Source organism: Suricata suricatta, chromosome 9 (assembly GCF_006229205.1).
Source record: "Suricata suricatta isolate VVHF042 chromosome 9, meerkat_22Aug2017_6uvM2_HiC, whole genome shotgun sequence".
Taxonomy (NCBI): domain Eukaryota; kingdom Metazoa; phylum Chordata; class Mammalia; order Carnivora; family Herpestidae; genus Suricata; species Suricata suricatta.
In genome coordinates, this window is record NC_043708.1 from 225,878 (window position 1) to 252,996 (window position 27,119).

A 27,119-nucleotide genomic window follows, 5' to 3' on the forward strand; every position below is an offset into this window, starting at 1 on the left:
GGGGGCGCACCTGCCGGGGGCGCGAGGGCGGCTAGACCCGCCCGGCGCCCCGAAGCCGGTGCCTAGCCCGTATCCATGGCAACGTCGGGGCGGGGGCGGATCGGGCGGGGGTCGGTAGCCCCCTCGGCTCCGGGGCATTCCAGGCTGCTAAGGGCCTTGGCCCGGAAGGCCGGCCCCTGGACACGCAGACGGACGCCGGGCCTCGCGCGGCGCCGGGTGCTCCCCCCTCCTGCCCCCGGAGGACCCCACCCACCCTGCCGCTCGCCCCCCGCCCCGTGTCTCTTTGTTGCTTAGTTTCTATAGCAACAGCCGCGCGGCGGGATCGGAGCAGGATCCAAGGCGGCGCGGCCACCTGGCCCAGTCCTGGTCCTGCCCCGCCGCCCGCCCCTGCGTGACACCGTCGACGGTGCTGAAGGCTCAGTGGGTGGAGGGCAGGGCGCCCAACACTTCCAAGAACAGAGGGAGAGAAACTGCTGGAAGCAGGAGAGGGGGAGGGCGCCGGGCAGCTAGGGGACCCGGACGGACGTTCTGAAGACGGGGAAAGCACTCTCCCCAGGCTATCCACCCAGGGGCGGTAGAAATTGGAGAGAAGGGGGAAGACCCTAGGCGTGCTCTCTGTGCAGGTGCCCAGTGGGCTGGCACTGCCATCTGCCTGCTCCCCCACCACTGCTGCCTCCTGCATCCCTCCTCTGGACCTACTAGCTCCGTGCCCAAGGCCTCTGACCTCCAGCCTCCTGGCCTCAAAGCAGGAGTGCTAGGGATCCCCCTCAAGGTCCCCCTTCCAGGGCCCCACAGACCTCCCAACAGGGGCCTGCCTGATTTCTCCCACTCCCTGCCCCCATCCTGGAGCCTGAAAACCCTGGTCCTACCCACCCAGTGGGGTAGGGGGTCCCGGAGGACCTCCTAGTCTCCTCCCTTGGGGCTCTACCTCCCAATAAGCTCTTCCCTGGGCCTCCAGCCTGGCAGATGGACAGAACCCCAAGCCCAGTGACCCCACCCCATCTGGGCAGGACCCTGGGCCCCCCAGCCGGTGTCTTGGAGGTTCTGTGTTGGACACCCAGGTCCGCCCCCCTTCCCCCTACTGGGTGTACCAGCCAGGTCCCTGGTGCCAGGCATATTTGCACACTGGAATGAGCAAGCCAGTGTCCCATGGCCCTCAGAAACAGGCCCTCCAGCAGCCACACTTTCATGGCAGCCTGGCCTTGGCCAGCTCCCTGGCCCCCTGCCCTGCATGCCTCTGCTATTCCTGTGAGGACAGCAGCCTAGAAACATGTGGTCCCCCCAAGCCTGACCAACCAGCCTGACCAGCCCCGCTCCTGTCTGCAGACTGACTCTGGCCCCTTGCCAGGCAATGCAGGCGATGGGGGTGGGGAGGCCTCAGCGGCCCTCTTCCTGGATAGGGTGGCCAGCTATGGGGCTCCCTACAGGTCACAGCCCAGTGCATGTGGACGCAGGGCATCAGGTATCTTCCACAAGGAGGCTGTGTGGGAGGGGCCGGGCACAGCCCCTCCTGGAAAGTGAGGAGGCAGAGCCAAGGAAAGGTAATGGCATGGGCCAGACACCCCAGGGACATGGTGGGGGTCAGACTAGGGGACAGGTTACCCCCCCAACTAGTCCCTGGGCCTGACCGGAGGCTCCTTGATGTGACAGGGTTATTCTGGATCAATGGACACTGAACATCAGTGTCCACCTGAGACCACAGAGGGCTACAGGTGGGGGCAGGGACAGGGCAGGCTCCCAGGCAGGGGGATGGATGAGGACCGTGGGTTTGCAAGCAGCCAGCCAGCCAGGTGTGAGGGTAGGTGTCTCCCCCAGGGCTACAGTGGCACGGCATTCTGGCCACATTGACAAATAGCACCCAGGAACATCTTGGCTCTGCTGTGGGGACCCCAGGGCTGGGCTGGTGGTGGGTGGCAGGAAGCCTGGAAGGGCAAGGGGCTTTGAGGTGAGGCTTCTGCAGGTGGGCCCCCCGTGGGGGTGACTCTTGCCCACCTGAAATGCCCCTGTGTCTGAGGAGGTCCCTGCCCCTTCCTGAGACCCCCAGGCTGGGAAAAGGCTCCCAGGAAGCTAGACTTTGCCAGTTTGGCTCCTGTTGGAGACGCCACACCTGAGTCTTGGGGCAGGCAGGGTAGGGGCACCAGACTGCAGATTAAAGTGGCTGGGTAGGGCCACTTGTTCAACACCCCAGCCTGTCACTTTATGGGGCCCCATCACGGGCTCAAGGTGGGCAGCCAGCGCTCCCTTATCTGTCTCCAGCGGAGGAGCACAAGTAGTTTCTATTTTAATTCCTGGCTGAGATGTGCAGGCGTCACACACAGCAGGGCTGGGGGAGCAGGAGGAGGGAGTCCCGCCCCGGGAGGGCCCAGCCAGGGTGGCACAGAGACACGTCCTCCCCAGACCCCTCTCCTCAGCGGCTGCACATCCCGCATCTGTCTTGCTGGCCTGCAAGGGTGGGTGCAGAGGGATGGCGGGAGGTAGAATTTCTGAAAACAACGTGCTTGCTGAAATCTGAGCAAATTCTCGCTCTGGAAACTCCACACCTGCTGGGGGCTGACCCTGCGGCTCTGGGCAGAAATCCTCGGACAGCTGGGGCAGGGCTCTGCTAGGGGAGGGCGGCGGGCCGGCCGGACCCAGCTGTGCTGGCTGCCCTGGTGGGAGGCGAGCCACCCGGCCACGGAGCCACGGGAGCCAGGCACCTGCCAGTCTGGGTCCCAGGCCAGGTCCAGGCCACCCACTGCCTCAGCCAGACACAGGGGTCTCTGCTCCTCCACGGGGGAGAGGGGGTCACTGGGCCAGGTCCTGCGGAAGGCAGGTGTGGGGGCAGAGGTGAGGAAGGGCAGAAGCCCCAGCCCAGCCTGGAGGCCAGGAAAGTCGGGGCCCCACGCTGCTCACTGACCCCAAACGGTCCTCCTGTCCACGGACAGACTCTCCAGCCTGGAGCTGCCCACCTGCCTGGCACACCACCGGGCCACCCTTGGCCCCACCCTGCGAAGTGAGCTCTGCCAGGGGTGCGGGGGGAACAGAACGGCTCCAAGGTTCGAGACAACGAGAAGAGCAGGAGACAAACGACACAGGAAGGGCCAGTTGGATTTTTCTTTTTATAACTTTTTTTTTCTTTGTTTTTTTTTAATATGAAAATTACTTGAAAAGACCAGGGGCCAACCCCACCAGGCAGCTCAGCCGGCCGCTGGCCATGCCGATCCTAACATTGCAGATGTAAGTTTACAGAGCTTAAGTTCATCTACAAAAAAAGTAATAAAAATAAAATTTAAAATGGCACCTTCAACAGAACACAACAGAACCTGCAGCCGCACTCGAGGCCCACAGGCGGTGCGGCCCCGGGCGGCCCCTCAGCTCCGCTCTGGCCAAAAAGTAAACACAAAGCTAAAAACGACTCCCGGGCTTTCTGGGAGTAAGTGAAGCGCACTTGCCCCCGAGGCGCCCGGAGGAGCAGTCTCTCTGCAGGGGGGACGGGAGGGGAGCACTACCAAAACCGGGCGGGCGGGGGCGGGCGGGGGCGCGGGCTGTGGTCGGAGTGGCCTCGCAGGGCAGCGGGGCGCCTAGTCCTCAATGACGATGGGCTCGTCATTGACCGGGGCAGGCGGGGGCGGCCGTAGCGGCAGGGCCTGGCTCTGGCGCAGGGCAACGGGCTTGTAGGGCCTGCGGGCGGCGCGCTTGGTCTCCGAGGACGAGAGCAGCTTTCGGATCTTCCTGTGGACGCAGCACCACCAGCGGGTGACCGGGCAGCGGCGGTCCCCGGCGGTCCCCCAGCCCCACCCCCGCTGGCCTTGGGGAGGCCCCCCCAGGCTCACCCCTGCCGGCCTCGGGGAGGCCCCCCACCTGGTCTCCTCGGTGGCCATGTAGAACACATCGTCAGGAGCATCGATCCAGTTCATCCTCCGCCGCTTGACGGGGGGCAGGGAGCCCCCACGGATCAGGCGCACTTTGGTGGGGTAGGACTTCCCGTTGAGCAGGAGGTTCCGGCTTGGTCCCTGCGGCAAGAGAAGGCCTGAGAAGGATGCCCTGGGGGCCTCCGTGCTGCACCCCAAAACCCCCAAGGCAGCAGTCCCCACAGGAGGCATGGAGGCAGGGGACCTGCTGAGGGCCAGTGGCCCCCTGGAGCCTGCCCACCCCCACCTGGTCCCACTGAGCCCCCCGCCCCCATGCTCCGACACAGGGCCCAACAGGGCCGCCCAGGCCTCCCCATCAGCCAGTGGAGCCGTGTGTGGACACACGTGCTTGCTCGCAGGGGCAGGGGTCCCGCCACACCTGGCCTACAGCCAGCTCCTCCTCTTACCATGTGCCTGGTCTGCCCGTGGTTCGCCAGACCTGAAAGGGGGAGAGCAGAACGTGAGTCCCCGCAGCCGAAGGGCAGGACACCCGGGGCCACGTCCTCCCACGGTCTGGCCTAGCCCAAGCAGCCCCCAGGTGACAGCTCTTGGGGGCTCTGAGGGGCCCCGCTGGCCCGGCCAGAAAGAGCAGCACTGTCTTGGACTCTAGGCAGAAGGCCAGAAGGCTCGGTTCTGACAGCACAGGCCCCGACCCGTGGGCTGCGTGTCCTGGATGGGGCCTGCACAGTGGGGCCTGGGCGCCATGGCAGCCGGGCGAGGCCTCACACAGCAATGAACACAGTGGCACCAGAACCCCTCTCCAGGACCCCCTCTACCTGGGCCTCCAAGCATCCCTCACTGCCCCGGGGCGACCCGCCCTGGAGGAGTGGATGGAAGCTTCCAGGAGCGGCGCTTCGACCCTGTGGGCCGCGGGTCTGGGGCTGCAGGCCTCTGCCAGTGGCCTCTGCATGAGCGCCATCCCAGGTCCCGGTCCCCTCAGCCCCCAGACCCCTGCCACGGGCACGCAAGGCCCCCGACGCCGAGTGCACACTGGGAGAAGACCTGGGCACAGAAGCCAGGTAAGCCCGAGCCGGCAGCCGCCTCCCCTCTCTGCCTGGGCCAGTGAGCGTACACATGCACGTGAGTGGGCCCACGTGTGAGCGAGTCCTGCCAGAGGCCCCCACAACCAACTCTTCCCAAATATGCTTCTTGGCCAAGGTCCATCTCTTGAGTGGCTGCCCAGCCCTCCCCCCTGCAACCACTTCCTGGCTGGGGGAGCCCTGGGCAGGGTGGGGGGGGGCCGCTGCACATGGCCTGCAGCCCCAAGGCCCAGTGCTACTTACCCAGGTAAGTGCCTATCAGAGCGACGGGTGCAGAGGGAAGAAAACACACGGTTAGCGTTAGCGGGCGTGCGCACTGCCGGGCTGAGGATGGTGGGGGCAGAGCGCGGGTGCCTGGGTGGGCTGGGTTAGTGAGTTACAGCTGAGGGGGCACCAGGGTCCAGGCCCCGGCCCAGAGCTCAGCTCATGTCTGCCCATCAGTCCAGCAGTGCCCCTGGGGCTGGGCCAGCTTTCGTCTCCTGGGGGTGTGGGGACACCTCCAGTGGCACCACCATGTGCTGGGCCTAAGGAGGCACAGAAGCACACTGATGGGGATGACCCACCCTGCTTGTTAACGGTTTTTAATAAAGGAAATCCCAAGCTCAAAGCTGCCCGCAGATTTCTGTGGGACACTGTTCCTGGGGTGTCTAGCAGAGAGCAAGCACACTGGCCCCTACTGCGGAGATGGGGCCCGGGGTGGGGGCTGGCCGCTGAGGAAAGGGTGGGCGGGCCATGAGTGACGGCAGGGGCCCTGAGGACCCAGGGAGCGCAATGACAGAAGCTGGTGCCAGAGCCACCGGATGACCCCACAGGACACGGCCAAGAGGCAGCCCCAGGGACAAGGCCAGGCTGATGGCCACCACCTGCTGTCACTCGCAGGTCCCTGTGCCTGGCCCACCACCTTGGCCACCACCCTGACAGCAATAGCTCTTTGGTCCTGAGCCTGTGCAGGGGCTCCGGGCAGGGCCATGCCTGCTGGCCCACAGTGCAGAGTGCCTGCACCAAACCCCGGTCCTCCCAACGCACCCCCCAAGTGGATCCTGCCACGGGCAGACCCTCCAGAGCCCGGCGGTCCCTCACTGCCGCCGTGGCCACCCTTCTCCTAACACCTTTTCAGGAGCAGCTACAGAGACCACAGATGCCCCTTTGCCCAGCTAAGGGGGCAAAGCAAGGCCCTGAGACGCTGGGGGAAGGACTACAGATGGGACTGGACACTCGAGTCTCACCATTAAGGCACTGCCAACACGGGTGCCAGTGGGGGCAGGGTCACAACGTGCCTGCCCCCGCCGCGGGCCCTGCTCCCCCTCTGCCAGCCTCAGTCCCCCCTCCCTGGGTGTCCCACCCCACTTGGGAGAGGGTGTTGCTGCTGCCTTGCCTCTGGGACCCCTTCCCCTGGGAGTGCCTCCCTGTGCCATGTGGACCACGTGCAGCCCACAGCTCGGTCCCATCTGCCCCCACCAGGGAGGCTGGGGCCCCGAAGCACCCCCACCGGGCAGGGCGCACAGAGGGTTGTAGGCACAGCACGGGCAGCCACGCGAGCAGAGGCTGACGGCATGCGGGCGGTCACAGCGCGATGGCAGACAGTACAGGCAGGCGGCGGGGGCGCCAGGGCCACACGAGAGGACAGTCCACTGACCGGGCCAGGAGGGAGGGGACAGCCCACCAGCCAGCCCAGGGTGGGAGACGGCATCTGGGCGAGTTGGGGGGAGCATGGGGAGCAGGGTGCGGCCCAGCCCAGGTGGACTGCCCCGCGGGCGTGCCCTGAGCCGCCCGCCGTGCACCATGCACGCGAGAGCACAGCACCCATGCCGGCGGCCGCCCCAGGCCTTACCCCTACTGGGCATCAAGAGGCGCTTCTTCATGTTGCCTGCCAGCGCCCGGCGACGGGAGAGAGAGGGAAAGAGAACACGGTCAGCACGCAGGGGTGCATCAGGGGTGGGGCTGGGCACCCCATGGCCGACAGGCCGCGTCAGCTACCCCGCCGGAGACTCACCGTCCACCCCATTGTGCTGCTCATAGCTCCTCTTGCCCAAGATGGTGGGGGAGCCGTTGTTGATGACGGGGGCCGACTTGGCAGGGGTCAGGCCGCTGAGCACGCCGGACACGCTCTTCACGGGGTCAGGCTTGGGGGGGCGGGGGTGGGTCTCTGTCGGGAGCAACAGTGAGGGGGGTGCGCTCTGTAGGCAGTGAAGGGGGACACGGCAGCACCTCCGGCCCATCCCAACAGAGGATGACCACAGGGCCCACCAGAGAAGACACCCCTGGCCCCGCACCCCTGGGCGTCCTGCGACAGAGGGAGCCAAGCAGGGCTGGGCCCCGCAGGTCACTGGGTGACTGCCAGCAGCTCTCCAGCTCCAGACACAGGACCATAAACAAGCAGGCCCATCAGAGGCGTCCAGGTCCAGGCCACCGGAGCTGACAGCAGAGAGCTGGCTGCTGGCCAGACACTGAATTAACGGCCAGGCTGGCCCAGCCAAGGACACACCCCACTAAGGACTGGCCACGGCAGGCTCAGGTTCATACCTGCCACGGCCCCCCAGCCCTCTGTGGCTCTCAGGATGGGCTGAGGTCCAGCCCCAAGACCCAGACCCTAGACATCCAATGACGCCTAATGCACTTGTGTCCGCATAGAACACACTTAGCTCATGGTTCTGGAATGTCCTTCTCAGAAGGTCAGACACCTCCGTGCTGAGAGGGACTGACTCATGACCCCGCCCCGAGCCCACAGAAGTGGCCGGTTATGCTCCCTCCTCCCCAGGCTCCCTGGCTGAGCCCCCAGGACAAGCTGCCTGTGGCTGGCAGAGTGGTGGGCAAAGTGGAGGCAGAGGGTGCTGGCCAGGGTGTTGAGGGTCCCCAGGCCACGAGGGCCCGCCCTGGGGGCTGCTGACCAGGTGCTTTGGCCCAGCTCACCCTGCAGGGGGCCACCCCTGGGGGCGGGGGGTGAAGAACCCCTGTGGGTGTCTGCAGGGGGACCTGTCTTGGGTGTGTCCAATCTAAACCCCGGGCCCCCGGACCCACATGGGCTGCAGCAACACACAGGCAGCTCCGAGGCCTGGGCCGTGGTCAGGGGCTGTGGGAGGCATACACCCTCCCCCGCAGGCGCCTGCTGGCGGGGCTGCACAGGGCTGGGGCCAGCTCACCTAGATACCGGAGCACGGCCTCCAGGGGCTTCCGCACGGCCTGCTTCAGCACCAGTGGGCTCTGGGAGGCCTCGGGCAGCCGGGCCGTGCCTGCGGGGGCCCGGCATACGTGAGGCAGGCCCAGGGCCAGAGCTCCCACCAGGGTACCCCCATCGCACCGGCATCCCCCTCCAGTGGGACCACTCACACTCAGCCTTGATGGCCGCGCTGTTGATGGGCATGTAGGGGTGCCGGGCCGCGTGCCACGGGCGCAGGATCTCTCGGCACAAACGCCGGGCGATGCGCGTGAGCTTTGTGGTATGCAGGTAGAAGGCCTGCCTCGTCTTCATGGCGAACTTGGGGCTCCCGCTGCTCCGTGCTGGGACGCCGTGGGGGCTCTGTGGAAGGGGGCGCGCCGCCCCGACACAGCGCCATGACCGCAGGCCGGGTGCAGAGCCACGTACGGGGCTGGGGAGGGGCGCCCACTTACCATGTTACTGCGGTTTGGTCCTGGCCTCTCTCCATCTAACCGGGTTGGCATTTTCAAGCCACCATATTTCTTCCAATATGTCCAGCAAGATGCGCAGAGGCGACACTGCATGTTAGGGGGACCCCAAGAATACCACTGGTAAGACTGGGCGGCTACGGACAACAAAGTTGGAGATAGACGGGTCCTTAAGCAGAACCAGTGACGGCAGAGAGCATCACACAGCGTCGCCCGCCCGCCCTCCGAGCCGCCCCACCGCGGGCCCAGGCACCCTGCCAACCCACGATGAGGGCTCCCCCAGGCAGGGAGTGACCCCTGCCCCCGCCCCGCCAGGACCCGGGACGGTGCAGGGCGCCCAGCGCTGGGGGTGGGCCCCGATGCCAGGCGGTGGGCACTTACTGTAACAGCTCTCGCAGGCTCGGCCGGCCCCAGGGCTCTGGCCTGGCGCCCCGGCCCCATTCACCACGCCTGCCTTGACGTTATTGACGCTGATCTGGTTCGGATTTGGCTTGTTACTTAGGGCAAGGGAGAGAGGGAGGACGTCACGGGAGCGCCACTCCATCCGTGTGCGGCTCCCAGGAAAGCGAGGCTGTGGGCACTGCAGCCCCGTCCACACCTGGGTGCGTGGGCTCTCCACCACCAGAGCTGTGCTCTGCTCCGAGTGGAACCCCAGGCCAGGTGGGCTTGAGTCCTGGTACCCTACTTTCCGAGAGCCGCTCCACGCCCGCCCCGGCCACCGTAGGGATGACAGGGGCCTGCCCAGCCCGCAGCCCCAGGGGTGGGGAGGACTCAGGGACAAGGGGAGGGTGCACTCACTAGTTGGGAATATACACTTGCTTTAACTTGCTCTCCGCCTCCGCTGCTTTCAAGCGTTTCTGAAAACAGGAGCCACACGTGAGGGGCTGTGGGTGGGGGAAGGGCTGCCTGCTGCCCCCCCCCCCCCCCCCCCCCCCCCCCCCCCCCCCCCCCCGGCATCCCTGATGTCCCTGCAGGCGCCCACCTGCTGCACGTATCTGTCGGTGGTCTTCCACATGTAGTAGTACTCGATGATGCTGGTGAGCGACTTCCAGGGCAGCTGCGCGAGAGGGTGGGGCGTGAGGCTGCAGAGGCCCCGCCCCCACGCCCCTCTCCCTGCACATGCGCCGTGGTGCCCCTCCCAAGGATTCCAAGTTCCAGTGTCAGCAACACGACTTCCCAAGTTCTGTTCACGCCACTGTTTCCGGCACCCGGCTTTGAGCCCTGGGGGCTCCTGTCGGGCCAGCCCTTCCTGCTCCGCCTATGGACAGGGTTCTCTGTACATGGAGGAAGCGCGTCCTGGCGTGGATTTAACCAGGAACCCTGCCTCACCGCGTCCATCTACACTGCAGCCACACAACCTGTCACGGAGGTGGCAGCATGGTCTCGAATTTCGGGCCCCAGCGCCGTGGCTGCCGGGTGAGCCCGGCCGGCGTCATCTGTGGCCCCGTCTTGGAGCGGTTGCTCTTTGCTGGGAAGCCCTTGCTCACTGTGTCTGCGCTACACGTCATTCTTGGGCCGAACTCTGGGCGAGTCAGGACAGTGGCTGTCCGCTTGGCCCCTTCTACCCTCTGGAGGCTTCCCAGGAGCCCACGAGGGAAGCCCCTAGCCAGACACTGGCCTGCCTCCGTGTCCTGGCCCCGCCTGGGCTGCCGACGGTCCTGCCACCTCCCTAGGCCACCCGCCACATTTGCCGATCTCCTTTTAGATGAGGGTGTTTCACAGGTCGTAAGGGCTGCGAGGGATCCTGGAGGGCACGGGCCCTGCTCGGACTCTCAAGGGGGACATGCTCAAGGGATACACTATAAGGACGCCTAAAGACAGGCTTGGCCAGTAACAAAGGACCAACAGCCGCATGAGCCCAGGGAGTCGGGGCCGGGGGACCCTGGGGACGCCCATGCTGACCTTGGGGCTGGCAGGTGGGCTCTCAGCCCCGGCCCTCCCAAGAGCCACACACAGATAGTAGGGCTGGCACACAGGTGGCCGTGGGGAACAGGGTCCTGAGCCCACCCCGAGGCACTCACGAAGTCTTGCTGAATGTCGGTGAAGTCCTTCCCGTACTTCTCCAGGGCCTCCTCGAAGAGGCTGGCCTCGGAGGCCGACCACTCCTCCATCTCGTCCCTGCAGAGCACGGGCCCGCCCTGTGGCACCAGCGCCGAGATGGCCTTGGCGACGTCGTACACGCTCCTGTGCAGCGTGTCCATGGCGTGGAACTGCGGCAGGGCACGTGGGTCACGGGCCACGCCCAGCTGCTGCAAGGGCCCACCGACCCCCTGCGCTGGGCTGGCTGGCCCACCCACCCAGGAAGGGCCAAGGACAGTCTTGGGAGGTGGCTGGGGGGTCCAGGGAGGAACTGGGTCTGGCTCTCCAGGAAAGTGGAGCTGCCTGCTGGCCGGTCCCTGCCTCACCGGGCTGCTATGCAGACATGGCGGGGGCAAGGGGGGGGAACAGCGGCCCCAGGCAGGGTGGGAACGTGGCAGCCCATACACAGCTGGCCCCAGCAGCACCAAACAGGATCCCATGCAGACGCCCCAGCACACAGGCCGCTCACCAAGGTGATGTCTCGGGAGGCAGCCGCAGCACTCATGTGTAGGCTGGGCTGTCGGACGGAGCTGCTGCAGTCCAGCGCTCTTGCGAAGGTGCCCACGGAGCTGGGGGGCGGGGAGGGGGGGCAGGGAGACACTGACCATTGGAACCCAACCTACAGAGGGCACCCTGGCCCCAGGGACAGCCACCACCTGAGGCTCTGCCTCCCCAGCTCATTGCAGGGCCCTCCTCAAGGTGAAGGCGCAGGGTCCAGAGGAAACGTGCGGGAGCCTTCTAGGTATGGGGCTACCTATGTCCTCATGGGGCCTCCCCTCCCACTGGCTCAGTCCCAGGGCTCCCCCAGGGGCCGATTTTTGGAGCACTGCCTCCTAACACCCGGGTATTAAGTCCTCCTTTCTCAGCTACCTGTCCCCCAAGTCTCCAGGACAACAGCCCACAGCCCACAGCCCACCCACACATGGAACCAGCATCCCTGTCCAGTCCTTCAGTCCTGGGGACCAGCCTCGTCTGTGCCTGGCCTGCAAGGCCACCGCTGGTGGATGGCCCCTGAGGTCTGCAGGCAGGTGCAAGGGGCCAGAGCTGCCCCAGGACCCTCAGGGTCCCCCTAGCAGCCCTGGAAGCCCCCAAGTGCATCAGAGACGGGAAAGGCTGGGCTAGACCTCCCTGGAACTGGGGTGCGGGGTGTCTCAACAGAGCGAGGGCCCAGCCAGCAGGGGCAGGGGAGACCCCTGGCTGCCCCTAGTGGCCACTCACCGGGCCACCACCAGGAACTGGTCGATCTGCTTGTCTATGAGCGGGTTGTGCGCCTCCCACACCTTGGTCTCCAGGCGGGACTGGTCCCGGCCATCCTCCTCACCTGTGGGAGACGCACACACTGCCGCCAGCAGGGCCCGAAGAGCCCGAGGCCTGTGGGCTCCTGGAGCCAAGGCTCCTGGGGGGTCAGCCTTCCGGCCGGAGGGCCACACACCCTCTTGCGTCTGCTGGGGGGCTCAGGAGGGCTAGCCGCAGCAGGTGTGCGCACGGGCTGACGGGTGCAGACACCCGGGAGCCGGGGGGTGAGGGGCAAGGCAGGGGGCCCGTGCAGCTCGACCCAGACCCAGTACCCCGGTCACTGCCCAGGAAACTGAGGCCAGCTGATGCTCGAACCCCTCAGGGTCCTTCTCCAGTCATCACCAGACCCTTTACCCTCAGCCGGGCCGGGAAGGCAGGACCCAGCAACAACCAGGCAGGCAAGCAGAGCAGGGGCTGCCGCAGGGACATCAGCACCTGGCAAGAGGCGGGCCAGCATGGGAGGGTAGAGATGGGCGCATGTGGCTCAGGGCAGCCCCCAGAAGCGGCCGAGGACCAGAGAGCAGGGTGCAGTGCAGAGGGCACCTGTGTGCTTCCTGGTGCAGGTCCCCAACACCTGCCTCCTCACTGCCAACCAGCAGGATCCCTCCCCCACCCAACCCCACACCAAACCAGGGGAAGCCGGTGTGCGTGCATGTGTGTGAGCGTGAGCGCACAGGTGTGTGCACTTGTCAGTGCGAGCGTAAAATTGAGTGTGAGCGTGTATTTGTGCACGTGTCTGTACGTGAGCATGTGCTCGAGTGCATATGGACACACACGTGTCTGTACGTGAGGTATGCCACACGGGCAGGTACGTAGGGGGCAGTGTGTGTATGTGTGTAAAAGGAAAGAACACACATAAGCCAAGACCAGGCGTTTTTAAAAAAACTAAATCAGCCTTAGAGAAATGAACCATCACGTCCACAGAGGGCCTCAGAGACCAGCAGATAGGGAAGGAGCAGAGGAAGGGTCCCGAGGACCCCAGACCCACTGGCCAGACACACAGCTCACTGCACAGCGAGCATACACTGGCACCAAGGAGACCACTGAGGGCCAGGACACCCGAGGCTGGGTGTCGAGCAGGGACACAGAGGACACAGGACCGAGGCCAGGCTGGCCCCATAGGAGGAGCTCAAGTGAGGAAAACCCCCAGGAGATCATCACGGCCCACTGGCCTGGGGTTGGCTGTGGGTCCGGTAGGGACACCGGTGAGGAGGGGCGGGGCCGGGAGGCCGGCAGGGTGGTGTGCTGGAGGACGGTGAACGCAGGCGGCCCATCAGTCTCAAGGCGTGCCCACGACGCAGGGCTGCGTAGGTTCGACGCCCGTCAGCCCAGCCTCTAGCACCCCAGCCGCCCACTGCTCTGGCCCAGCCACCAGCCAGACCTCCTGCCGAGACAGGATGCAGGGCTGCTCTGGTCGCTGGGAGCTGCACGGGGCTCACTGACGGCACCGCCCACCAGCAGAAGCCAGCAACTTGAGCAAATTCATTCACACAGGTTTTGTGGGAAGAAACCTCAAAGAGCGGCCCCGGGGACACGGGTGCAGACACCCCGCTCCGGGCCGAGCCCCACCTTCCTTGAGCAGGTCAGTGATGTCCGCCTGGTAGCGGTTCCCCACGCGGATCTCGCCCTTGTCCGCCAGCAGGGTCTTCTGCTGGGGGTCGTACACCAGAGAGTAGAAGAAGAAATCCTGAGAGACAGCACAGGGGACGCGTCGGCCGGCGCCTGTGGCCTCGCCTGGGGTCCACCACCCCAGGGCCATGAGCAGGCAGCACACGTGAGCCCCGACACCGAGCGGGCCACCAGGCTGCCGCCAATGCCCTGGTCACGGCAGAGACGGGAGCGTCCAAACAATAGGAATGCTACAGCCCCATTCATGGGTGGCGGTCACTGCAGACGTGCATACGGGGCCACAGAAAGTTCTGGACTCGGTGTCCAGGGCTGCGAGTGCAGCAGGTGCCACCAGGCCTTCCTGGCCCCGCCCCGTCCAGCTGTGTTTCTAAGGAACAGCATCAAGCCGTTTAGTCATTTCCAGTGAGTTCACAGGCCTGACTGGCCCACCCTTGGGGCTCACCCTGCCCTATTTCTGCGACCCTCCGCTGCCCTGGGCCCCCAACTCGGTGACCTGCAGCCACCCTGCCTGCTCTGCTTCCCCGATGCCCAAGAGGCTGGTGCAGACACGGCTCAGCAGCCGGTCTTCGCGCTTTCAAGGATGATGGGCTCCCTGAGCAGGCGAGTGGACACCAGCGAAGAGCCAGGCCCCCACCCCTGGGACACATGGGGCCGCGGGCCCACCGTCCACACCCACAGCAGGCTGTCCCGTGAGGCTCGGCTGCCACGGCTTCTCTCAGCGTCCCAGTCCCTCCAGACCCCTTCTCCACGTCAGTAGGGGCTCTGCCCAGGCCATGCGGCACCCCAGGGACAAACCCACTGTCTGGAAACATTTTCAGCTGGCACAGCTCGGGGGTGGCATCAGTGGGGACCATCCCACAAGTGCATGAGGTCCCCACACTTGTCTGTGGGAGCAGGAGGCGGTCCCATGGCCCCAACCCCTGGCGACACTAACACTGCTGATTTAGACTCAGGAAACCTGCCATGGCCCGGCTGCCACGGCTCTGGCTCAGTCCAGAGCGGGGCGGGGGCCTGTGGGCTGGTAGGGGAGGCGAGGAGCAGGGCGGGCAGCCTCACCTCCCGCTCCAGGTAGGACTTGAGTGACTCCGTCTCGTTGAGCAGGGTGACGCTGCACTTCCCTCTGCAAGAGAACGGCACGCGTCAGGGGGGCAGGGAGGACCCTGGGCACCCGCTGGGCCACTGGGTACCTGATGTGGGTGGCGGGCAGCGACTCCAGCTGCCGGGAGAGGAACAGCTCGCGGTGCCGCAGCTGGTGCTTGAGCTTCTCAGGCAGGTCCACCATTTCAGGGTTCTCCATCTCCTCCTCTATCTCTCCTGAGGGTGAGGGTGAGGGGGTCCTGTGAGCCCCCTGCCCCCTGCCCGGGGCCCGCCCAGCTGGCTCGTGAGGACCCTCACACGGGCGGCTCTCACCTTCCTCACCGTTGTCGGCCCCCGGTCCGGTTTTGTAGCAGACTGACAGAGCTATGTGACAGACAGACAGACAGACAATGCCCGGGTGGCGGGTTAGCAAGGGAGCACCACCCACCTACCTAGCAACCCATGGCCCCAGGGCAGCCCCAGGTCAGGTCGGCAGTGCACTTGTCATTCCCAGAGTGCGGACCCAGGGGTCCTCTGACCCCCCTCCAGGGCTGGGACAGTGGTGCCCATGGGCAGCACAGGGTACTGGGGGTCAGGTGACACTGGAGGCACAGTGGAGGGCTGGGGCAGTGCAGGGGTGGTGCGGGGCACATGGGGGCCAGGGAGGGACACACAGAGGTGGGCCACCCCACAGGACTCTGCGCCTGGGCAACATCTGGGGAGCCCCATTCTCTATCCTGGGCCCCATCCCCACCCCCGGCCCTCTGCTGCCGCCCGGTGGTGACAGCAGGGAGTCTCCAGGCACCCCCCCTCCCAGGAACAGAGATGGGGAGAGAACACGCCTCCTACAGCCCCTGGGCTCCAAGCCTTCCTTCGTACCTGGTGGACCCCTGGGCAGGGGTGGCACTGGGGCACTTGGTCTTGGGGAACCCAGAGGGGTTAAGGTGGGGGGAGGCAGCCTGTGGTGCAGAAACCCTGCTCTGGGATCCTGGCCCCAGGCGGCGGCAGGGGCCCGGCCTCCCAGACACAGGCAGGCTCTGCACTCCCACCGCACCCCTAGCCGGAGCACGCATCCTGTGCACCCCTGCAGCTTCCCCGGTCACCTGTGCCTGCCGCTCTCCCAGGGCAACAGGGTGCCGTCCCAGGACAGCCCTGTGCATGCGTAAATCTCAGGGCAGGGGCGTGGCCACGCCCGCTGTGGCTTGAGGCGGCTGCTCTGGCCCCCCACAGGGGCAAGGGCTGAGCAAAGGGTGGCTGGGAGACCTCGGAAAGGGCCTCACTGCTGCGGGGACACCCACGTGGCCAGGGACACGTAGCCCATGCCGGTGGCTGAATGCCCTGGCAGTGGTGGGCGGGGTCTTCTGTCTCAGGCCCCCAGACCCAGAAGAAACCCTAGCAGCTGCCTGGCCGTGTGGGTCACAGGCCTCCCTGGCTCAGCAGGGGGCTCCCCGAACCTCCCCCTCTGAGGAGGCCCCCAGAATGTCCCCACACCTGCCCCTTGACGCTGGTGGGCTGGGGGCTGGGCAGAAGAGTGAAGCAGCCTCACCCGAGCCACAGCGAGCACACGGATGGAGACACCGGCAGAGACGCCCTCATGGCACGGAGCACGGGGCATCCCAAAAGCACTAGCGGGGTCTGCCCTGAGGCGGCCACACCAGCGGTCTCACAGGGCCCCATCACACATGACGTGCACCCTGGGACAGCGCTCTGGGGGCCTCGGGGACCACTGCCCATCCCGCCAGCTCCAACGTGGTTGTCTTGGCAACACCACCCCCCAGCTCCCTCCTGGAGCCCTCTTGGCCACCCGCTGCCCTCTGGGGTGCGGGACAGCAGAGCAGCCAGGCCCCGAGGCCACGGCACACCACCATGTGCTGAGGGGGGTGAGGACTGCAGTTCCCTGGGCCAGGCAGTGGACTCGGGCAAAGAGATCCTCAAGCATCCACACCACATGTCAACAGGGACCCCTCCCAATCTGGGCCACAGGGACCGGGCCTGGCCAGTCCACCCCCAGGGTCCCTTTCACCTCACGGCATGAACAGAGGCCAGCCTTGCTGATGCCTGTAGGGCCGGCAACCAAACAGACCTCCTCCGAACTGTGGGCCCAAGACCCCGGCTCTTTGCCCTGACACCCAGAGCCAGGACTGCTGGGGTGGTGGGCGCAGGCTTTAGGGCTGAAGGTCAAGTAGCCATTGCATCCCATCTTGCACACATCCCCGGGGCGGTGTGGGGGGACCACTTCATCATCCACAATTAGACACAGAGCCACCTACGTCACGAGACCACTGGCTCAGGTTGTGCACTGAGGCTGAGACCCACGGCCCCCCCACGAGTGCATGTCCCCGCAGCGGATGTCTCCTGGGCAGCCAGGCGAGGCCAGCACGGAGCGGGCTGTCCCGATGCTGGTGAGGGCGCAGCCCTACACACCAGACCTTGCTGTTCTCTCCTCCCCGTGGAGGCCCTGGGAGACCCGGGCCTGGAGCACCCGCCCAGCCCGCTAGGACCCACCGTGGAGGCCGACCTGGCACCATGCTGGGGGCACAGGCAGGGGGGCTCCCCTGGTCTGGGTCTTGCCCTGACCTGGAGCCTGACCAGGAGCTCATGACCTCCACCCAGAGGAAGCGGGGTTGGGTGGGGGTGGGGGGACAACAGGTGGGACCCTCCTCCACCCAGGGCAACACCCGATGAATTCCTAGGAACAATACTTGCCCCCAGGCTGGATGGTCCTGTAGGCTAGCACCTAGGGGTCAAGATCAGTCACACTGCACAACCGCTGGTGCCCCCCACCCACCCCAGGAAGGAGGGTCTGGACCCCTCCCCTCACTGCCTGGCAGGAGTGGCTGTGTGGGACCCGGGCTGGGGGCACACATGGGCAGCCCTGACTCCGAAGCCGTGCCCCCACACATGTGGGAGCAGACTCAGGCCAGGCCCCGGCGGACACCTGTTTCAGATCAGGAGCAGCACTGGCAGTCGACAGGAAGGGAGACCCCAGAGCTCCTGCCAGGCTGCTGGGAGTCCCCCACATCACCGACTCCAAGACTCAGGCTTAAACTATAAAGAAACTCCGTTTCTAAAAGCACTTTCCAGACATCAGTGTAAACCTCCTCGTCAAGTGCAAAGGAGTGAGGTGCGAAGGGACCAGCAGAGGCCTCGCCACTGCCCCCCGCAGCCCCCTCCCACCCGGCCTCCCACCACATCCCAGGAGTGCTCTCCAGAATCCATCACAGCAGGAAATCACACAGCAGGCTCACCTTCCAGAGAAGGGGAGACCCCAAGGGACAAGCACAGGGACCTCATGTGCCCAGAGCCCAGGCTGCAGCTGCAGGACAGGTGGCCTTACCAGCCCAGGACCTCAAAAGCTCACCCAGGGAGGGGGCGGGGAAAGTGGGGGCCAGCCCTGGGGGGAGGGGCCGGGAAGGTGGGGGCCAGCCCTGGGGGAGGGGCCAGGACAGGAGGGGCCAGCCCTGGGGGGTGGGGGGCCAGGCAGGTGGGGGCCATCCCTGGGGGAGGGGCCGGGAAGGTGGGGGCTCCCCTGCAGGAAAGGCCCGCACTCACTGGCGTGCTTGTCGGCCAGGGCGATGAGGGTGCTGGAGATGTCCCGCCTGCGGTAGAAGCACACCACCTTGGCCTCCACGTTCCCGTTGGCCGTCTGCAACAGCAAGGCTTGGTCTGAGGAATGCCCCCGCCCCCAACTGACGGCTCCAGCAGGGCCGACTCCCACATGAGACCTCGGGTGTGACCAGGAACTGGCCCATCACAGGAGGGGCTGTACAGAGCCCTCCCGTGCCCCACTCCAGGTCTGTCTCCCCCCACAGGAGGAGGCGTAACTCCTGAGAACAGGCCTCAGAAAAGCTGACCCCTGAGCCAATATGATAGTTGTCACAGTTTTTCTGATCGCTTTATTTTTTTTATTATTTATTTTTTAAAACATGTTTGTTTATTTTTGAGAGACAGAGCATGAGTGGGGCAGAGGCAGAGAGAGAGACAGTCTGAAGCAGGCTCCAGGCTCTGAGCTGTCAGCACAGAGCCTGACGTGGGGCTTGAACCCACAAACTGTGAGATCATGACCTGAGCTGGAGCCGGACGCTTAACTGACTGAGCCACCCAGGCGCCCCTGACAGTTTTCTTAAAATAAAATTCGTCTCAGAGTCGAGTTCAGTTTACAGAGGAGGGGTGAGCGCTGCCTCTGCCCCACAGCCCTCCTGCTGATCCGCCCACTCTTGTCCAAAGAGGCCAGTTGTGCCAGGGCCCCCACCCGCCACCCTGCCCTCAGGCAGGGCCTGGCATCACCCTCAAATCATCACCAACTCTGGGCTCTGGTTTTATTGCCACTAACAGCTCTGGGTTTTACCTTTTACTTGGAGCGCCCCCTTTGTGTGTGTGCAGCCGTTACCAGACTCAGATGTTACCAGATGTGGATGTTACTACCCTACCCCCCCCCCCCACTGTGCAGACGGCACTTTTACCAAAATTCGAGGCCTTCCTTGAACAGCTGTCTCCCCTGGGCCGTTCCCCCTCTGTGCCCACGCCCAAGGGACGAGGTGGGGAACCACCAGGAACACGTGTGGGTCACTGCTCTGGAGTCTGGGGCGCTGGGGGCCAGTGCCCAGGGTGGACCCACCACAAACTAACCCCCTTGCAGACCCTGCTGGGACCTGCCCGCCTGGCCGCCCCGAGGGGCTCCGGAGTCTGCTTCTCCAGCCAGGCCGGAGCCCCAAGTCCCATGGGGAGCTGCAGAGGCGCCTGCCCACGCCTGGGCTGTGGTGTGGGGGCGTCAAGGCCGAGGCAGCAGAGCAGACACTCCACTGGCCGCCTGCCCTCCAGCCTCCAGGGCCCTGGAATGCCTACTGCCCTGTCATCGGGGTCCCCGGTCCTTTTACGTGTGACCCCAGGCGGGTCCCTCAGCCGCCTCACCCCAACCTGACCTGTAAGGGGGGGGGGGGGCACAGGTTCACAAACCCAGAGATCCGACCAGGCTCGGAGCAGCAACCTCTCCCTGTGCTGCCTCCCTGGGACCCAACGTGTGTGGGCGGGTGAGCACCCGCTCCTGGCGGGCGGAGGGTGCCACCCACCCCTCCTCCTGCAGCCCCTGCTGTTCTGGCTGCTGCGAGCAGGTTCCTGCCAAGGAGGCGCCCGTCCACCAGGCACAGGGCCTCTCCCCGGCCCTGACGCCCGCACACCCGGCCTCGGGGCACAGGCACCCCAGCTCCCTGCAGTGCTGCCGCTGCAGGAGGCTCTAGCAAGCAGGGGCACCGGGTCAGGACTCGCTGCAACTAAGTCTGACCTTCCCGCCCCATCCCACCTCCTCCCAAACGTCCCAAGCCACGGTCCCTGAGCCTGAGGACCGGGCCTCGAAGAGCACAGCAGGGTCTTCTGTGGCCAGTAAGCAATCGCCACGGCCCTGCCCCACAGGAACAAGGGGAGGGAGGCACCTACAGGGCCAGGGAGCGGGTCAGTGCCACTGTGTGCATGCCCGCCTGGCCCCCAGCACCGCCTGGAAAGCCTCCGGGTCAGGAGGCATGGACCCAGCACCGGCTCCACTCACGGCCTCGCCCCACGCCCGTCCAGCCTGGGATCCACAGACGTGGATTGAGGGGAGGACGGTACAGGTGAGCAGAAGGCAACGTGTGGGCGGGGACCGCAGCCAGTGGAGCCCATGGTAGGGCCCACAGGAGACCGGGCTGCCTGGGTGGCTTCCTTCCTTCCTCGGCGGGGCCTCCAGCCCAGACGCCGGGACGCTCCCGCCCCACTGGGCACACCCGTCATCAGGCCACAGGGACCCTGCCGGCACCGGCAGGACCCCCGCACGGGCGCACACGCTACCTTGTTGAGCTCCTCGATTCTGCGGATCAGGTATGGGTTGCTAGAAGAGTTCTCGAAATAGACGTAGTCTGAAAATAGGAACAGAGAGTGTCACCCCCACAGCACTAAGCCCTGGGGAGCAGGGTACCCCAGCCCCCATGCTTGTGCCTGCAATTCTGGGGGTCAGGGAACAGGAGGACATAAAGAATACGGGGTTCCCACCATCCCAGCAGGGAGAGGGAGTAACCAGAGACACGTCAGTGGGTGCTGGGCACAGTCCCAAGACAAAGTAGGAGGGGCCACCCCAGGCAGGAGCCTGTTTCCCCCACCCCCGGGGCCCTACCCAGCTGCCCCCTGGGAGCTCTGTCCCTCCTGAGTGAGGCTGGAGGTGCCACACTGTAGCTTCATCCTGGGGACAGTTTCCCATGGGCCGCTGCTGCCTGAAAGGTGGGCCCCGAATCACTCAGGCTGGGCAGGCAGGACAGCCAAGCACTGCCACTATGAGCCCCAGAGACCACGGCAGCGTGCTGGGCAGGGGCTGCCAGGTCCCTGCATCTCCTGCACTTGCCCCCATGCAACCCTGGCAGTGAGTGGAGGCCAGGGCTCCCTGGGGTGAGGATGGCGTCAGGTGCCAGAGGAGTGAGACCCAGACAAGCCGTCACCACCCGGCAGGCCCCTCAGAATGCCAGGTCAGCAATGCTTCCCTCCAGCTCCGTCTCCGGGGAACCCGCACTAGGAGGCTCACATGGAAAGCCCAGGGTGGCCAGGAGGCCGCTCAGATGCCAGCGGGGCCACCTAGCTGAGGCCCTGATGCTGGGGAAGGCTCAGCGCCAGGGACACCTCCCTCTGCTCCTTGGTGCCCGCAGGGCCGGCCTGCAGGGGACAGCTGGCTGGGGGAGTTCACCTGGGCTGGAATCTGGTCAAGCCCTGGACAGGGCCAAACGCCCACACTGAGCACGGATTCTGCTGAAGGACCTGGCCTGGCTCCATCCCCGCAAGAGGTCCCACCGGTGCCGCCTGGGACCCCATGGAGGGGGTCGCTGTTGGCACCCCCTGGCAGGCTCACCGGAGCGGCCGTGCCCTCGCCAGAGCTCTGCGGACCGAAAAAGCAAAGACACCAACAACCCAGAGGCGGGTGCTCACAGGTTAGCAGGAGAGGGTGGGGGGGGGGTGTAGACGGGCACGAGGGAGATGGAAACGCTCCGAACGTGCACAGCTGCTCACCTCGCAAGAGAGGAAGGTTCAGGGAGCTGCACACAGGACGGGGGGGCTTCCACCTTGTGTAACTCACACCCCCGAAATGCACTGTTTACACAACAGTGTGACACTGAGCATCAAAGCTTTTGTTCTAAGAAACTAGATAAAGAACAAATTAAGCCAAAAATGTCATTCACGTGCCGTCCACACTGGAGACAACCCGAATGCCGGTGACTCCAGCGGCCAAGCCCTGGGGGCAGGAGCCTCCGAGCGCCCCACGCGCCCCAGAATCCACGGAACCGCTCGCGTGAGGAGCATGTGACTGCAGGAAAGCGACACCGCAGACGACGGGAAACCGAGTGACGCAAGACCGCGAGCAACAAGCAAAACGCAGCACGAGTGGAACCGAGCAAGAGGGACGGCGAAGGGACAAAGCCGCTCACGGAACCCCGTAAGGGACCTGCCCCGGGGCGGCTGGCGCAGGGACCGGAGCCAAGCGGCGGAGGCCGGGGGCGAGAGTGGGCGCGGCGGGCGGCACAGCGGCACCGGGCACGGCTTCGCGCCAGGGACTGAGCCCGGGGGAGACGGAGCGATGGCTTCACAGACACAGACCCGCTCGGAAGCCAGTACCCTGACACCTATTAAGGAAATCGGACTCGTAGATAAAAATCCTTCCAAAGTCAACCAACAAGTAAAAACAGACCCGCAGACAGACGGCCCTCCAGGCCCAGGTGGTGTCACTGGGGACGCACCACACCCTGGTTCGGATGCCAGTGCCACGCCGGCCCATCCAGAGAGCAGACGCGGAGGGAATGGTCCCCACCGGCCCCCGCGGCCACGACGCCAGCACCGCGGCCAGTGGGATCCGTCTGAAAATACAAGGCTGGTTCAACCGAAGCCCACACGGCGGGGCACAGAGGGAGACGGCGCGGCTGGCTCGGCGGACACGGAACAGACACGTGCTCCCGGCAAAACTCTTGCAGGAAACGGGAAATTAGAGGAAGCATCGTCGACCTGATAAAAGGCACACGTGGGAAACCTAGAGCCGATGACACAGCCACCGAGGAAAGGCAGACTCGTTCGCCCTAAAACCAGGAGTGCCGCGAGCACATCGGCCCCCCGGCCACGCTTCACCAACAAGGCCTACGAGGAAGACAGCCACTGGGAAGGGCTCCCGCACGCAGAGGACACACCCCGGCACACGGCGCCTCCCTGGGGCCGCGCAAAGCCCTTACGGACGGGTGAGTTTAGCGAACTCCTACACAGCACAGCGTGTAGACAGCACCATTTATGACGGGTCCCGAGAGCGTTAAATACTTAAGTACCCATTTGATAAAGACCCACAGATCTTAAAACATCAACAGCCCTGTGCAAAGACCTGGACACTACAACACACTGGTGAGGAAACTGAACTAAGCAAGAGGTTGCGGGTCAGGACGCAGGCTCGGTAAAGGGCCCGGCAGCAAAGACCTGAGGCCCGGGGGGCAGGATGCTACACCAAGAATATTGTGTAGGCACCAACGCCACGCTTCCACACGTCTTCTATCGATAAGACTAAGATAAAATAAAAACGGACACAATCTTTTATGATTTTTTAAGAAATTTTTTTAACGTTTATTAATTTTTGAGAGAGCACGAGCGAGCACAAGAGTGCAGGGCAGGGGCAGAGAGAGAGGGACAGAATCGGAAGCCGCTCCAGGCTCCGAGCTGTCAGCACAGAGCCCGATGCGGGGCTGGAACCCACGAATGTGAGATCACGACCTGAGCGAGGCAGGGCGCTCAGGTCCTGAGCCCTCAGGTGCTCCTCGAGTGTTCTGTCAGAGCAACACAAGCCCTACTAATGAGAAGAACAGAGCTGTTCTGGAGAAGTACCTCCGGCTTCACTGCAGTGAGTCCCTGCTGAGCTCCGTTCAGACTGGCAGCAACGCCCGTCAGCGCTGACGGGCACCGAGGGGAAGCACGCGCTTTCCTGAGCACGGTCACCGCCTGGAAGGCGCACACCGTCTCTTTGACAGTCTCCTTTCAGCAGATGGGAAGGCCTAGACTGCCCACACCCTGCATGTCTGCATGTCCCAAGGAGACCTGCTCCTGGGGGGTAAGCCTAGCCTTCGGAGCCCCTCGCCTGGGGGGCGACGGCTCGCCCGGGGATGCTGGCCACACAGCGCGTGCTAACGAGGTCGGTCATGACCGCCGGGCCGCCTTGGGCGAGCACGCTTCAAGCACGTGGTCACAGGTGGTGGCCGGAGAACTGAGCACTGTCCATTGGTCCCCGGGAGAAGCTGCCTGGAAGCCTGGGCGCTGACTGGTGTGCTCTTTACTTCTGCCGACGACGGTGTGAGTGCTCTTTTGTGACCAACCATGAGGAGGGGCACGAAGGCTTCAAGGAGCCCTCGGGCCCACGGTGCAGCAGGGGACCCTCCGCGGAAGGGGGCGCGGGGGCTGCTGACAGTCAGGCAGACTTGGAAACATAGAAAGTCCCTCTGTGCGTGACTGGAACCGTCGGTGAGGCTCCTGCAGGTCGGGGTGCAGCCCCACCTCTCGCCGTAACCGGGGCACAGAGGGAACTACCCAGAGAAGCTGGGGCTTCAAACATGAGTGGTCACCGAAATGGCTTCACCAGCAGAAGTTTGCATATGTGCAATTTTGCATAATCTTCAGATGACCTCACCGAAGACCATATCCAAGTACGCGGCGAGAACTAGTTTGCAAAGGCACACAGTGAAAACAGTGGCTCAGAGTAGTTCTCCTCACTCCCCAAACTTCAACTTCTGCCCTGAATTTAAGGAATCACAATAAGGGGCGCCTGGATGGCTGTCAGTCAAGCGTCCGACTTCGGCTCAGGTCATGGTCTCATGGTTCTTGAGTTTGAGCTCCAGGTCGGGCTCTGTGCTGACAGCTCAGGACCTGAAGCCTGCTTCCAATTCTGTGTCTCCCTCTCTGTCCCTCCCCTACTTGTGCTGTCTCTCTCAAAAATAAACATTAAAATATTTTTTAAAAAAGGAATCACAATAAAATCTAACCCGGGAGGCACCCGGGTAGCTCAGTTGGTTAAGCATCTGATTCTTAATTTCAGCTCAGGTCATGATCTCACGGTTTGTGGGTTCAAGCCCTGCATCGGGCTCTGTGCTGCCACCACCAGGCCTGCTTGGGATTCTGTGTCTTCCTCTTTCTCTGCCTCAAAATAAATGAATAAATATTTTTAAAAAAATGTACCTCCGGCTGTGCCATGGAGATGCTGCGTGGCAGGGAAAGGGAAGACACCCAGCCTCTGCTTCGGATAAGAATTCACAGAACCGGGCGCCCGGGGCTCGGGGGTGGGGCTGATGACCCGGCGGCTCAGCTGACGATCTCCAGGTATGGGTCTCACAGCGAGGAGTCTGCTTCCGACCATCTCTCTGCCCGTGCACACTCTCAAAATAAATAAGGTCTTTAAATAAAAAGAATTCACAGAAGCGATGGTGGGCTAAGCCCATGAGGTCAGAGGAAGGCTGTGCGGACGCAGGGGTCCGATGAGGCAGGAGCGCCTCGCGCTCATCCCCAAGCAGCTGACACCAGGACAGCAGGTCAGGGGCATGGCCACTTTCTGCTGCCTCCGCTTCGTCTTGTTGCATGTGCCATGGGGGTCCCAGCAAGGGCTCACGGAGGTGGGGGGGGGGGGGGCGTGCGCAGACCCGGCGGGTGGAGGGGCCCGGGTCCCAATGACACTGCCCCGCACGCTCCCTTCCCCGGGTGGCACCACAGTTCCGGGAGAGGGGAGGTGCTTGGCAGCAAGGACACGCTCCAGCGTGACTCAGGTGACTCGGCCCCAGCCACCTGGCTCGTAGGGGTGACTCAAAAGCAGCCGGAGGCTACTTGAGAGTGCCCTGGCCAGGCAGTGTCCCGAGAAGTCCCCGGGGCCGTGGGTGGGACGCTGCAGGCGTGGACCCCCCCAACCACACTACACGACCACCAGACACCCGATGCTGCTTTTCTGTGGGGAAAGCCTCGACGGGAGGGGCGCCTGGGGGCTCAGCCGGTGAAGCTGTGACTCTCAGGTTCGGCTCAGGTCATGGTCCAAGGTCATGGGACGGAGCCCCGTTGGGCTCTGCGTTCGTTGACTGTGGAGGCTGCTTGAGATTCTGTCTCCCTCTGCCTCTCTCTCCTGCTCGTGGCCTCTTCTCTGTCTCTCAAAATAAAAGTAAATTTAAAAGAAAGAAAACGCCCTACAGGAGAGCCAGGACCATGACAGGCTCAGCCAGGGGGCGGAGGACAAGCCCCGCATCTGCGTCCGCAAGAGAACGACGCGCCCACGGGGCCAGCACATCCCGGGGAACGAGAAGGAGTGGAGGAGGGGCAGAGAGGAACTCCCACAGCACAGACCCCGAAACGAAGCAGGAGATCAGACCTGAGCCGGAGTGGGATGCTCAACCGACCGAGGCCCCCAGGCTCCCGACACTCATGAATGTGCCGTAGAAAACAAAGAACAAAAAAGTGTGAGCCTCATCCTCTACCTCACACAAAAATTAACCTAAAATGGATCACAAAATCAAACGTAAAACCCCAAACTATAAAACTTCTATGAGAAAACAGGGCAAAAATATTCGTGAGCTTGGGCCAGGCAGATTTTGTGGATGCAGAAAACGTTCGACTTATAAGAGAGGAAAACCTGTACAGCATGCTCCTGAAACCGAGTGTGACTCGAGCCCCCACGATTCAGCAGTAAGAACGCGGACTCTGAGGGTTAAACCACGGCAAAGGCCATGCGGACACGCGCCGCGCGCACAGGGGACAGCACGGCCACGGGGAGCTCAGGCAGGGCTGCGGGGGGAGCCGGGGTGCAGAGGGGCGTCCCGCCAAGGCCACGCCCCCATCCAGCGGAGCGGCCCCATTCCTGGGCGCCTCCATCTCGACCAGTAAGGGCACCTGCGGAACTCGGCTCAGGAGGCCACACTGGCCTCACGCCCACCACCCAGGACCGAGGACGGCCCCCCCAGGCTCCGCAAGCCTCCGAAACTCATGCTGAAACCCTCAGCCCTGGGCGGTGGGGTCGAGAGGTGGGCCTTCGGGAGGTGCCCAGGTCGTAAGGGTGGAGCCCCCACCGGTGGGTCCCCTCACCCAGGAAAGCAGCCTCACCAGACACCAGACCTGCTGGACCCTTGCCCTCGGACGCCCAGCCTCCGGGCCGTGAAAAAGAAACCTGTCCTTTACAAGCCCTCCTCCCCAGCCCCGCCGTGTCACAGCAGGCGGAGTGCGCGAACTCAGGCCCAAGTGTCCACCGGCTGCTGACATGGGACACGTCACTGTCAGCAAGCAGAGCCAGGCTCAAAGCGCTGCAGACGGTGTGACTCCATTTCCGGGACATTCTGCACAGGAGAGACTGGCGGGAACCGACACAGGTCCGCGGCTGTTGGGAGCTGGGGTGAGCAAGGGTTCCAAAAACGGACAAGGAGGAGGTTTGTGGGGCCGTGGAAATGTTCTCGAGGGTTGGCCGGGGGGGGGGGGGGGGGGG

At 64.4% G+C, this 27,119-nt stretch overlaps 1 protein-coding gene across 4 annotated transcripts; it reads right to left on the reverse strand.

The window, feature by feature from the left end:
* Window positions 1–3,084: 3,084 nt before the first annotated feature.
* Window positions 3,085–25,196, reverse strand: MTA1 (metastasis associated 1). Of its 4 annotated transcripts, XM_029950528.1 has the most exons (22): window positions 24,845–25,179; window positions 20,456–20,523; window positions 18,188–18,281; window positions 14,969–15,019; window positions 14,746–14,872; window positions 14,615–14,678; window positions 13,499–13,616; window positions 11,852–11,954; window positions 11,103–11,202; window positions 10,576–10,764; window positions 9,537–9,611; window positions 9,353–9,411; window positions 8,936–9,051; window positions 8,540–8,691; window positions 8,258–8,447; window positions 8,071–8,160; window positions 6,924–7,076; window positions 6,762–6,797; window positions 5,174–5,185; window positions 4,298–4,329; window positions 3,841–3,992; window positions 3,085–3,711 (listed from the first exon to the last, which is right to left on the reverse strand). In XM_029950528.1, the coding sequence occupies exons 1-22, from the start codon at window positions 25,020–25,022 to the stop codon at window positions 3,561–3,563; spliced, it is 2,310 nt and encodes a 769-aa protein (XP_029806388.1). In that variant the 5' UTR covers window positions 25,023–25,179; the 3' UTR covers window positions 3,085–3,560. The 4 variants fall into 4 exon arrangements, with proteins under 4 accessions (XP_029806388.1, XP_029806389.1, XP_029806390.1 ...); XM_029950529.1 differs by lacking the exon at window positions 5,174–5,185 and having other exon boundaries at window positions 24,845–25,180; XM_029950530.1 differs by lacking the exons at window positions 5,174–5,185; window positions 6,762–6,797 and having other exon boundaries at window positions 24,845–25,183.
* Window positions 25,197–27,119: the final 1,923 nt, after the last annotated feature.